General features: G+C 41.2%; 1 protein-coding gene across 1 annotated transcript in view; it reads left to right on the top strand.

Moving 5' to 3' along the window:
* Nucleotides 1–13,442, top strand: part of si:dkey-225n22.4 (collagen alpha-1(XXI) chain) — a 124,153-nt gene that overhangs the window by 38,012 nt on the left and 72,699 nt on the right. Inside the window, exons 3-9 of the mRNA XM_031300959.2 lie at nt 1,428–1,564; nt 1,742–1,861; nt 5,240–5,356; nt 7,163–7,349; nt 7,664–7,829; nt 7,923–8,148; nt 11,729–11,902. Coding sequence (XP_031156819.1) covers nt 1,428–1,564; nt 1,742–1,861; nt 5,240–5,356; nt 7,163–7,349; nt 7,664–7,829; nt 7,923–8,148; nt 11,729–11,902 — 1,127 coding nt within the window. The remainder of the gene's footprint in view (nt 1–1,427; nt 1,565–1,741; nt 1,862–5,239; nt 5,357–7,162; nt 7,350–7,663; nt 7,830–7,922; nt 8,149–11,728; nt 11,903–13,442) is intronic.

Here is a 13,442-nt window from a genome sequence, read left to right as displayed (position 1 = left end):
TGTGTGCCAATTACAGGGGTATCACACTTCTCAGCCTCCCCGGTAAAGTCTACTCCAAGGTGCTGGAAAGGAGGGTTCGGTCGATAGTCGAACCTCAGGTTGAAGAGGAACAATGCGGATTCCGTCCTGGTCGTGGAACAACGGACCAGATCTTTACTCTCGCAAGGATCCTGGAGGGAGCCTGGGAGTATGCCCAACCGGTCTACATGTGCTTTGTGGATCTGGAGAAGGCGTATGACCGGGTCCCCCGGGAGATACTGTGGGAGGTACTGCGGGAGTATGGGGTGAGGGGGTCCCTTCTCAGGGCCATCCAATCTCTGTACGACCAAAGCGAGAGCTGTGTCCGGGTTCTCGGCAGTAAGTCGGACTCGTTTCAGGTGAGAGTTGGCCTCCGCCAGGGCTGCGCTTTGTCACCAATCCCGTTTGTAGTATTTATGGACAGGATATCGAGGCGTAGTCGGGGTGGAGAGGGGTTGCAGTTTGATGAGCTGGGGATCTCATCGCTGCTTTTTGCGGATGATGTGGTCCTGATGGCATCGTCGGCCTGTGACCTTCAGCACTCACTGGATCGGTTCGCAGCCGAGTGTGAAGCGGCTGGGATGAGGATCAGCACCTCTAAATCTGAGGCCATGGTTCTCAGCAGGAAACCGATGGAGTGCCTTCTCCAGGTAGGGAATGAGTCTTTACCCCAAGTGAAGGAGTTCAAGTACCTTGGGGTATTGTTCGCGAGTGAGGGGACAATGGAGCGGGAGATTGGTCGGAGAATCGGCGCAGCGGGTGCGGTATTACACTCAATCTATCGCACCGTTGTGACAAAAAGAGAGCTGAGCCAGAAGGCAAAGCTCTCAATCTACCGGTCAGTTTTCGTTCCTACCCTCACCTATGGTCATGAAGGCTGGGTCATGACCAAAAGAACGAGATCAGGGTACAAGCGGCCGAAATGGGTTTCCTCAGGAGGGTGGCTGGCGTCTCCCTTAGAGATAGGGTGAGAAGCTCAGTCATCCGTGAGGAGCTCGGAGTAGAGCCGCTGCTCCTTCGCGTCGAAAGGAGCCAGTTGAGGTGGTTCGGGCATCTGGTAAGGATGCCCCCTGGGCGCCTCCCAAGGGAGGTGTTCCAGGCACGTCCAGCTGGGAGGAGGCCTCGGGGAAGACCCAGGACTAGGTGGAGGGATTATATCTCCAACCTGGCCTGGGAACGCCTTGGGATCCCCCAGTCGGAGCTGGTTAATGTGGCTCGGGAAAGGGAAGTTTGGGGTCCCCTGCTGGAGCTGCTACCCCCGCGACCCGTTACCGGATAAGCGGAAGAAGATGGATGGATGGATGGACAACATAATTTAAATTATAGTGACCTCTTGAGTCTAAAATGTAGATTTTCAGTTTATATGTGATTTGATTACTGTGCGTGTGTGTGTGTATCTATGTGTGTAGGCTGCAGCACAGCTGTAAATGACCTGGTCTATATTGTTGATGGCTCATGGAGTGTTGGCTTCTCTGACTTTGACACGGCCAAGCAGTGGCTTATCAACATCACCAGCCAATTTGACATCAGTTCCCACTACACACAGGTAATATCAACCACATTATATTGTTTGTGCTGAGCATGAATTGAGTTTCTGAGATGTTGTCTCATAACTATCATCTGATTATTTTCTGTCTTCTGTCTTTTTGTGTCAGTTGCCTGCTTTGATAAAACACACATAATTGCACTACACCTACATTGGTTTTGTTTGTACCTGCTGTAGGTGGCTGTGATTCAGTACAGTGACACTCCTCGTCTGGAGATTCCTCTGGGGAAACACCAGGGTGGAGGGGAGCTCATCCAGGCCATACAGAGCATCACCTACCTGGGAGGAAACACACAGGCAGGACAGCATTTTTTCTGTTTACAACTCCAACTATCTGTCCTAATTTGCATGCCTGTATTATGAGAATATGTAATAATTCCAAACTGTTGGTGTGTTGCTTGCCCTGGTCATTGCTCCACCACGAAAATAGAGTCCCTGCTCTGGGAAGAAAGATGTGAGTGATCCCCAATTCATCAATTAAATGAATCAATAAATCACATTAGAAACACACTAGAAATTAAAAAATAAGGAGAAAACAGCGTGGCAGTGTCCTCGGGTTGGAAGCCAATAAAGGTGTATGACCATGGAACCCAAAGCATTCAATATTAAATAAAAAAGTATGAACTAGATAATCATTTGAATAAATTGAGTAAAATATATAAATGAAACAATAATCTGCGAAACAACTTAAGAAATGATTAAAACCCAACTCATAATTCAAATCAATTTCAATTTTATTTATAGTGTCAAATCATAATAGACGTGATCTCAGGACACTTTACAGATAGAATAATGTACAGAGACCTAACAATTCCACCAAGAGCAAGCATTTCGTGCGACAGCGGTGAGGAAAGACTTCCTTATAACGGGCAGAAATCTTGATCAGACCCTGGCTCTAAGTGGGTGGCCATCTGCCTCGACCAGTTGGGGGAAACAGAGAGAGAGAGAGAGAGAATTACGTATTATAGTAACATTAAAGATAATATAACTATGACTAATAATAATAGTAGTAGCAGTGGGCGTCGAGCAGGACGATGGCATCAGTCACAGTCACAATCCAGGGCTGCGGTCGAAAAGTCAAAAAAATACCTCCTAAGTCCTTTTCCTAACCACTTTTCCTTAACCCCAGTGGTAAACGTCATGAGGTCAAGGAAAGGTGTGAAGGAGAATTCAAAAGGAATTAGGATAAGACAACCATGGTGCGAGGAGAATCCGACTGTCCTTACACTCAGCTGTAATCATGTGAGGGCGATGTTATTGACGTGGGTCTGCTGGTGAAACAAGCGCATCTGGAATACTTTGCCCCGAGCGTTCTAAATGTGATGTTTAATGCAGGCTCCATCGATTATTTCATAAGCTAAAAGTCGAGTTATGTTTTCTCTGTCAAGTCTATAACTACAGATTTTAGTTTAGCTGTTTAAATATCCCATGATATCAGCTACAGTGACATTACTGCGCGCATGGAAACATTGACAGTTACTGAAAAACAGCCTTACTCATCACTACAGTAAATCTTTGAAGAAAACACTTATACATCACTACAATGCATCATTTAAAAGCAATAGCCTACAGAGACTGCAGAGAGGGTGCTAATAACTTATTTGGGCTGGTGTGGGTGGGAGATTTCAGGTAATTGATTTGAATGCCATCAATGCCGATCTGCGCATTCTCACATAATATTCCTACTTTTACACATGGTCATAATAATGTAGTCATATCTGTAGTGACTTTTTAACAAAACAGATACATTGAAATAAGCCAGGGGGGGCGAACAGGTGAACTTGTTTCAGACGCTGCACTGAGCTCTAGATAAACCGCTGTCCGGTGCGCTGTGTAACTTTGGATTCAGCGATCCATTCAGTCACAGTTCTGTTAACACCTGCTCACTGTCATGGAAAGGAGAGTAACGTTCTCATATTAACCGGTTTATTAAACCATTCAAACAGTACCATAAAGTTCATTATCATTATTAGGCCTATTAGATGTGTTGCAATGTCTCCGAAAATAAAATGTACGCACGGTGCATACAGGATTACGTTGCTATTGCACACTTTATAGATTATGAACAGCAAATGGTGATGCGTCACTTTAAATTTTGCTGCCGCAAGGACTTGTGGGACGTCATTATCTCCTCGCCTTTCGTAAAGGATGGTCCAATGTATCTTATGCTAAAGGAGGTAACAAAGGAAGCAATGAACCACCTTTCCTTATGACTTACACAATTCCAACGGCTCTTATCATGGCAGCCACTTAACTACGTCCGAGTCATTTCACTCCGTTAGGAACCTTCCTAAGAAAATTTGACTATTTGACCGCAGCCCAGGTGTCACCACAATCAAGCAGGCCGACTAGGTAGGTAACGAGCAGCCTTGTCAAACTGCTGATTGGTAATAGGGTGCTGATAACCCCACTGTCATGAATAACGACAGCATGAAATAAAATGTGGCATTATGAAAAGGTTAGGAATAGGAATTAGGAATAAAACTTGACATAAAATGTTGTGTAATTGAGAGTAATGCAAATATAAGAAACAAAAACAATCTTAAAAAAGGAGCATTTTAATATAAAAATGTCCATCATTAAATGAATATGAAATAAAAATGCAATAATAATGACTTGAGTTGTATTCATATTTTGCCCTATCTATTCATATGATTATTTATATCATAATATATTTTTATTTTAGTATTTAACGCACACAGGTAGATGGACCCACAGAAGCACAACTCTCAGGTGATAAAATCCAAACAGGTTTATTTGGAGTAAAGCAACTCACAAGCAACGGTGTCCAGAGTAAAAAAAAGGTAAACAGAGTAATCCACAAACAGGCAGAGGTCAAAACACAGGAAGTCAGGAAACTAGAAATGCTTGGAATCAGGGATAACACTCAAAAGCTAACACAGAGGAAGGACAATCTCGCAATGAGGTAAGTGACAGGTGGGGTTATATACACAAGGATGGGGGGGATGACGAGACATTGGGGGGGAAGGTAATCCTACACGACGGGAAGGCAGACTAAGACCAGGAAGTAAACAGACCTGACGCGAGACGAGAAGGTGAGAATCAAAATAAAACAGGAAGTGGTAAGAACAAAATGAACTAATAAAACAAATAGAAAACATGAACTTGACACAGGACCTAGGCATGACACTGGTTGCTGCACTAAGGACTCCAACTGGTAGATCAGGGCACCTGCATGCTGAGGAATTAAACAGACCTCACATTTACTATAAAATGGCCTATAAAAATCTTCACTACTTCCAGTACTCCATCCAAAAACGAGAAACTAATAAAGTGGAGCAGGCTGGTTATGGAGAGGCAGACTGCACTTAGGCAGGTCCAAGGGTGCCAACATTCAGTTACCACAGGTGCATCTCCAGCAACATGACCACACAGCACCACAAGCACAAAAATGGTCAATAAACATACAGGCACGCTAGGTTTGGTTGCTTTGATTTGGAAAAAAAAGAAATACATGTTTTAATCAGCTGTTATTTACTTTTGCTGCTTTTTATGTTGTTATATAATTTAATTTGTACTCTTGTACACTGATGTGATCCAGCTGTCGATATCTGGAAGCTGGTGAACATACAAGTTTACATACATGATCCCTCACAGCATCATGGCATGTATCAATGTACTCCAGGTCATCACTGTTTTCTGACTGTCTTGCAGACTGGCAGGGCCATCAAGTTTGCCGTGGACCACGTCTTCTCTTCCTCCCAAAGATCCAGCCAGGTCAAGAACCGCATCGCTGTGGTGGTTACTGATGGCAAATCTCAGGATGACGTGGTAAATGTCACTCTGCCGGGTTCAAGTACTTGGGTTGAAACCAAGTTAATATGTTTATTTGGGTGGCAGACTCATGGGGCTTCAGATGTATTACAGTGGGAAAAAAGAATGACAGGATCTCCCCATCCATAGAACCTCAACAAGGCAACACTATCTTACAAGGGGTTATCCACACTAGAGCTGTCAGTCTTCCTCTATAATAACATTTGAATTTCATTTTTTTTTTTTTTTATATTTGAATAATATTCTAATATTTAATGCTCAAATGCAGCCTGTTATTAATATGTACTACACTACTCAGGCTTATGCATTGTCAATGCCACTATAAGCATGTGGTTGGTGTTACACGTTCTGTCCACTAGAGGGACTTCTAACATTAGCCTGGCCTTGAAGGGGACCTACGTCATGGCGCATTGCATTTCTGGCACGCCGCTCTCTGTTTACATTATTTTCCACCACACACACAGCAACAAACACAAATGAACAGAGAACTATGTAATGAAACATTATCTAACAAGTGTAGTGAAGCAGCTCTGTTGTAAAGGCTAACGTTGCTCGGTTAGCACAATGTCATCATATTAGAAAGCAGAGCCGAAACGATTTGTCAAAAAATAAAGTAACAAGTGTTAGGCATGATGCTAACAGCATTGATAACTAAGCCAAACGGTGCTGTTAGAAGGTAATATATGAAGTCAAAGCTAACTCTGACAGCTGTAGGGCAGCTAACATTAACTTTAGCTTTCTCCATGAAGCTCCCAGCTAAGCTCCTATAACTCGCAACACAGTTAGGAAACCAGAACAAGCTAACTATTGGTAACATAGGCATTTTGGCTCGGTGGATGTCGATTTTAAAGTCATGTTAAAACTATTTTCCACCCTTCTTCCGATTTCCAGCCGCAGCTTGTCACTCCCCCCTGTACTAACGTTACTCGGTACATAACGTTAGCTCCATGATGTTGTACTAACATTACTCGATACGTAACGTTAGCTGACAATGCCTTGTGTTTCTCAGTCCCGTAACTTATAGTTCATCAGACATGAGAAGAGGGAGATTAGCTAACGTTAGCCAACCTATTTATATTTTTAAAAAATCACATTTGAATAGTAATTTCAGCATTCGAATAGTATTGATTTTTTTACTATTCAAATTATATTCGACTTTCAGAATTCGTTCCAACAGCCCTAATCCACACTATAGTCTCGCTTTGCCAGACCCTCCTCCAAAGCGCGCTGGAGGAGAGTCTGGCTACTCCATAGAGCATTCGGGGATGGGAGGAAAACATGCTCTGGTTTATTGGCATTTCTTTAAACCAATCACAATCGTCTTGGACGGTGCTAAGCACCGGAGAAAAGCAGCGGTGCCGCTGCAAAATAGGCTCGGAAGGAACTTGTTTTGGTGGAACATGTACGTTTAAAAGTAGTTTTAGTCGTGCAACAGAAAACTCAGATTGAACAGATAGTCTAGCTAGCTGTCTGGATTTACCCTGCAGAGATCTGAGAAAAGATTAACCATAGTCCTCATATACTGACCAGAGTTTAAAATGCCAACACAAAGGATGCCCAAGGCAACGGATATCTGGCCTAAATGAGTGAAATCTGGTGGATTTTCTGGCGGCAACAGAGCAATCCGGGAAGTGGAACATCAAGGATATAGACTATGTATGACATTTATGTGAAAGCTGTTGGCTGTAATATTGTTAATTGTATTTTTGTCATACTGTTTTTTCATAAACTCCTCTGTCAAGGATCTAAATGGAAAGCCTCTTTGGGGCTAATTTTCACCGGAGAAAGCCTATGTTTCTTTAGGTGGATGCCAGTATGGAGGCACGAGCTCAGGGCATTACAGTATTCGCTGTTGGAGTTGGCAGTGAGATCACCACATCGGAGCTTGTATCCATCGCCAATAGACCATCATCCACCTATGTCCTGTATGCCGAAGATTACACCACCATTGACCGTATTCGAGACTCCATGGAGCAAAAGCTCTGTGAAGGTCAGGATATCTAGTTCATCTATCTCTTTTGGCATGTTTAGAAAACATAGAAACATGACTCTCAACTAGACAGACTTGAAGGAAAAGCAGTGTAACTGCAGACATTACGGCATGTGGTAGTGAAAAAAAGATAGGCGTAATTAATAACATTATTAATGGCTGCATCTGTAGTTTCTCTGTAGTTTTTCATGTTCCAGTGCTTGTTCCATTTTTGCATTATGGGTACACAGTTGACCCAACAATGAATGATTGCATAAATATTTAGAGGTTAGCTGTTATTTAGCTGCCTGAATAAATGACCCTTTTCCTTCTAGAGTCTGTGTGTCCAACACGAATCCCGGTGGCATCTCGTGATGAGAAAGGCTTTGAGCTGATGCTGGGCATGAACATTCAGAAGAAGGCCAAGGAGATCCCTGGCTCTCTGATTTCTGAGGCAGCCTACGCACTGACTGTCTCCACAGACATTACTGAGAATACCAGGTAGAATGTTGTCTAAAGAGTGTAATGTTTTTAAAAAATCTATCATTCATTTCACCGTTTATATTTAGGTATTTCACTTAATCCTTGTACTAGGGATATTTTCCCAGAAGGCCTCCCTCCATCCTATGTGTTCGTAGCAACCCTGCGTCTAAAGGGGTCTTCGAGCATGCTGACTTTTGACCTTTGGAGGGTGCTGTCTAAAGATAAGGAGATCCAGGCTGCAGTGACACTAAATGGGAAGGACAAAACTGTCATCTTCACCACCACCACCAGTATTACAGAAAAGGAGCAGAGAGTCACCTTTAAATCCGGCTTTCAGGTTGGTATTAGTATTGAGTTTCACGTCCTTCCCAGATCAATATGGCTTTTGGCTGGGCTTTGATTTCCAATGATTGACAAATGCTCCTTTCCCAAGATGACCAAGTGTGAAAATGCCTGATAGCTCTCTGTCAACTGGTTGATCCAATTTAGTTCAGACAAAGACTGGCTATTGTATCACTTTAGGTTTAGCTCTGTTGGTCAGCCTTGGTTTGCTGCAGATTCTTGGGTGACTCACAGATTATTACAAATAATAGAAATGGATTTACTTTAAAAATATGGGATAGGTTAAGAAAAGGGTCAAATATATATATATATATATATATATTTATATATATATATATTATTTATATATATATATATTTATATTATTTAATTAATTGAATACTGTGATGATTTGACGCTGTCAAATTTCCATTAAATGGCTTGAAAAAACCCTGAAATATTCTGGTATATACAGTAGATGATCAAACATACTAATATGTTTAAGTTCCCACAAAAGTATTTATTATAATTTCTCAGATATTATACAGTATGTGGTTTGTTTAGGAATTTATGAGTTTTGTAGTAGAAAACCAAAGACTGAATATCACATTTTCAAAATTATTCAATTTGGTTTTATTTACTTTGGACATTTTTTAGTCTTGTTTGAAAATGTATACACAGCATTCTGAATCTGTATACATGTGTAGGGTCTTGTAAAGCGGTATCTTATAGTGAGCATATGATGTCTCAGCTTGTCAATAACAAGTTGGGACAGTTTAACCAGGCTTATTGCAGTGAGAATATAACTCAGTCAATGCAGCTGCTTAAAGTTGCACCATTAATAATATCTTTGCAATGGTAGAAAGAAAGTTGTTTCATAAAGTAAATGAATATGAGGAAAACATAAATGTCACAGTTTATATTGATTAATACAAAGAGTCTACTGTGCGGTTCTACCGTTATTTTCCTGCCCCTGAAAGAACATATTGTGTTATTAGGGTGTATTCGGTCTCTTCCAATGTCGGATTTCCCTTCATGTTGCTTTCTGTGAATGAACCTGACTGGGATGACTTGCAGAGAGCCAAACTAGCAGTTATTTAAACAGCATTCCCTGTTCAGTTCAATACACAGCTGAACTGTTGAAGATGTAATGTGATGGAGTCCATGGATGAGGCTCAAAGAAAACGTTTCCTACTCTGAACCCCCGGATTTCTCCAGTGGAAACTAGTTGGTTGGATGTGTAGTTCTTGGAGCACATGTCTCTGTTTTTATGGCAGCACAAGGTAATAATACATCCTGTTGAACACGCCAGGCTGTTTTTTCCAAAGGGCACCCACTACCCTCCATCCTAACACATAGCATACAGGGTTGTAATTATGTTCAATTTGTGTTTGCACATGTTTGATTTGATGTGGTTTGACGTGGCCCAAGGTAGACGCCTGTGATTTGTCATTTGGAAATGATGGCTGTGGCTCAGTCCCAGTGAAACAATAGCTGCTCTGTTTCTCTCTCTCTATTTCTGGATGGTTTGAGCTTTTAAGAAAAAAAGATTGTGATGGAAAAATTAGTTCTTGGTCTTAATACCTTGCTGGTCTTAACTATTTGTGCAGCATTTAGGGAACACACTTTCTTTTTTTTTGGGGCATTTCCACCTTTAATGGACAGGACAGCTAGGTGAGAAAGGGAAGAGAGAGGGGGAAGACATGCAGGAAATCATCACAGGTCGGATCCGAACCCCGGACCTTCTGCATCGAGGAACAAACTCTATATATGTGCGCCTGCTCTACCAACTGAACCAACCCAGCCACAAGGGAACACACATTTTTGGCCTTCATGACAATATTAGATTAGATGAAACGCATGCACAAATAGGACTACCAACAGAAATGGAAGGCTGAGTGAAATTGTTTTCACATCCAACTTTGCTTGAACAAAGATATGTTTCAGTCTCATAAGGGACCGTTCGGTATTTATGGAATGGACCACCGGAGGAAAATAGGGGAGGGTCATGTCTTTTTATATTTTGCTGAGGGGAGGGTCATCCAACATTTTTTAGTCTGGGTGGGGGGGTCACCCAACTTTTTTATTCATGAAAAGAGCAAAATTTCAAAGTGGCTTGTTTGGTGCATATTTATCCATGTAGCTCTCAGTCTCGGCCCCCTAGCAGATGGTTCTGACCGCATACGCGGAGTTTGCTGGGGGGGCAGGAGGAGCACTGCCCCCCTGGTGACTCAAACGGGTAATTGAATTGTTTAAAAAATTAGTGGAATAATTACATCTGGCATGACCAGATATTTTATAAATATCTTAAATAACACAAAACAACTAAATGGTGATAGGTAATACATCTGATTTCATATACTGCTTTAGTAAAAACAATTATTACCTGGCTGATGATGGGAGCAGCAGGACGCAAAAAACAAAAATTACTGTTGCACTAGTCTGGACATCTTGCCGTGCCAACCTTGCAATAAAGGTTTCCTAAATGCCATGTATATAATAATATAATATAATATAATGTGATGTCAGCTTACTAATTGATTGCGGGTTTTGTGTAGATTTGGACTTTTATACGTTTATTCCACTTTGTTTAAACAGCGAAGTGGAGAGGCCTCGTATGTGACGCTCATATCGGCCTTGCTGGATACACCGTGTAATTTACCTTTTTGTGGATCTACTGATCACTGTGGATTACTTTTTTTTTTGTGTCATTGGATTACGGCAAAATACGGATCTTTTTTCTCAACGTGTCTTAATGTTTTATGGTGTGACTGCGCTTGGTTTCTGCGTTTGGAGAGGCATCTCAACAGACTGGAGGTCCAACACTGATTGTTCACTGTTACATTTTAGTTGAATTTAAGCGTCTGTCTATTGCGTTCCAAAACAGCCGTGCCACGATTGGATTTCATAAGGGCGAATTGTTAAATTGTTACAATGTAACTTAAAAACTTAAAAAATTAAACATATGTGTTTTGGAATATAATGTTCAGCTTCGGCAGCTTTACCTATGTGCTAAAATATACAATGACGATAGTGACAAGTCCATAGCAACCAGTGTTGAATTTGTTATTTCCCAGTGTCCTTTGCTGAATGGTCTCAATGTTTTATTGTTTTATTTCATATGAATACTAGTTTACTAGAGGAGTAACTTAGTATTTGAAGTAATGCAGTAATGCATGAAGTGTGCATTTAGTTTCCATGCTTATTGTGTTTCCACAACAATGTTAGTGAGTAAATCTACTGAAATGGCCCCCACACCATAACAGAGGAGTGGGATGTGTAAGATGTGAATGCAGAGGTTAACTCCTGTACGTCATGGCTGTAAAAATCAAATGGTATCTGTACTTCTTTGCTAAGTGCAAACTTGCACGCAAGGGGAGGGTCATTTTTTTTTTTCAAATCGTTTTGGAGGGTCATAGGAAAAGTATTATTGACAAGGGGAGGGTCACGTCTTTTTAGGTTAGAGGCCACAAAACTCCTCTGGTGGCCCCTTAATTAAATAACAAACAGTCCCTAAATGAACCAATTCTCAGGAAATGTATCTATAACCCCGAAAAACAACGGTATTTATGAAATTCATGTGTTCCTTCTCACAGACTCTGTATGATGGAAAGTGGCATCAGCTCAAACTCCTGGTAAGACCACATCAGGTCTCCAGTTTCCTTGACGATCAGCCTCTCCAGGATATAATGCTGAAACCGGTGGAGCCTATTTACATCAACGGGGAGACACAGGTTGCTAAAAGGCGAGGAACAGACATCACTGTGCCTGTGAGTAATGACACTGAAACTGAGAGGAGGAAAAAAAAGAAATGATTTTAATATATTTTGACACCAAGTGCAGGTGATCTCTTTGTCTGGCTTATGAAGCAACACATTTGAATTGATTTGAGAAACAGTTTTAAAGGCCCAGTGTGTAACATGTTTAGTTGTTCATTATCAAAATCTGTGTTGCCTGTTCACAAACGTGTCCTTTTTCATGAATATTTACCACCACCATCAATTCCAAGTATTCCTATTGGCTTGAAATTTTACATTTGCGTTTGCATGAACTGGGGTAGACGCTCCATATTTATGCTCCATCTTGAAATACGTTAGCCGGTAAGGGACATACAGGACATACTGCTCCACCTTTCACGTTTTCACTGTCACATGATAAAGTCACAGGTGCTGCTAATGCTGCTAATGGATATCGTAGCTTCCCAGCCCCGGCAAGTTTGAAGAAGGAAAGATGGAGGACCACACGTATTCAAAATCCAAATTTGAGGAACAGGAGTCTTCTTCTTCGCCCAGAAAAAGAAAAAGGAGATTGAAAAGAGCAAGAGACCGGCTTTTTGAAGCATGAAGGCTACCGTAGCTGTAATACGTACTTTGAACTGCGTGGCGTGAGAGAGTTGATTGCGATATATGATGTCAACGCTAGATAGGAGAAATTCCTACACATTGGACCTTTAAATGTAGGCTATAGTAAAAGCAGCCACAAATAATGAATGTTTTATTTCCAAATAGGCTTTTGTTCTAACACTTGAAACGTATTGGAAACTAGTATATGTAGCATAAATATGCACAAATGGTAATAAAAAGGAAGTCAAATAATAAACAGTTAAACAAATAATTCCAGTATCTTTCCAAAACCCCATAAACCAGATCCTCATCCTGATATACTTTAGGCAGGACATACAGTGATATATTTGCATTTATTTTAGATATTCATATTTATTTTACTTAATTTCTCTCTTTGTTTCTCTTTATTCTTCGATGTCAACATCACATACTTTTATATGGTATATTTCCATACCAAGGCAATGGCATGTATGGAGACAAATAAAAAAATATAACTTTATAACTGACCTTTGACAGCAGTCAAACAAATGAAAATGCAGTTTTTTTTCAATAGCTCATCATTTCATTTTTCTACTTCTTGTGGGGGGCTTGACACACATTTTAAAGATCCCGTGGCATGACAATTTCACTTTATGAGGTTTTTTAACATTTGATAATATTTAACATTTAAATTAACATTTATTAATATGAGTTCCCCCAGCCTGCCTATGGTCCCTCAGTGGCTAGAAATGGTGATAGGTGTAAACCGAGCCCTGGGTATCCTGCTCTGCCTTTGAGAAAATGAAAGCTCAGATGGGCCGATCTGGAATCTCCTTCTTATGACGTCATAAGGGGAAAGGTTACCTCCCCTTTCTCTGCTTTGCCCGCCCAGAGAATTTGCCCCGCCCATGAGAAGTGCTCCAGTGTTCACAGACATTTTTAACACCTCACTGGAGACATGCCACATGCCATCCTGCTTCAAGACCTC

The sequence above is a fragment of the Sander lucioperca genome, chromosome 23 (assembly GCF_008315115.2).
Source record: "Sander lucioperca isolate FBNREF2018 chromosome 23, SLUC_FBN_1.2, whole genome shotgun sequence".
NCBI lineage: Eukaryota > Metazoa > Chordata > Actinopteri > Perciformes > Percidae > Sander > Sander lucioperca.
Note: the sequence above shows the minus strand (reverse complement) of the source record. Positions and strands in the feature narration are given on the sequence as shown.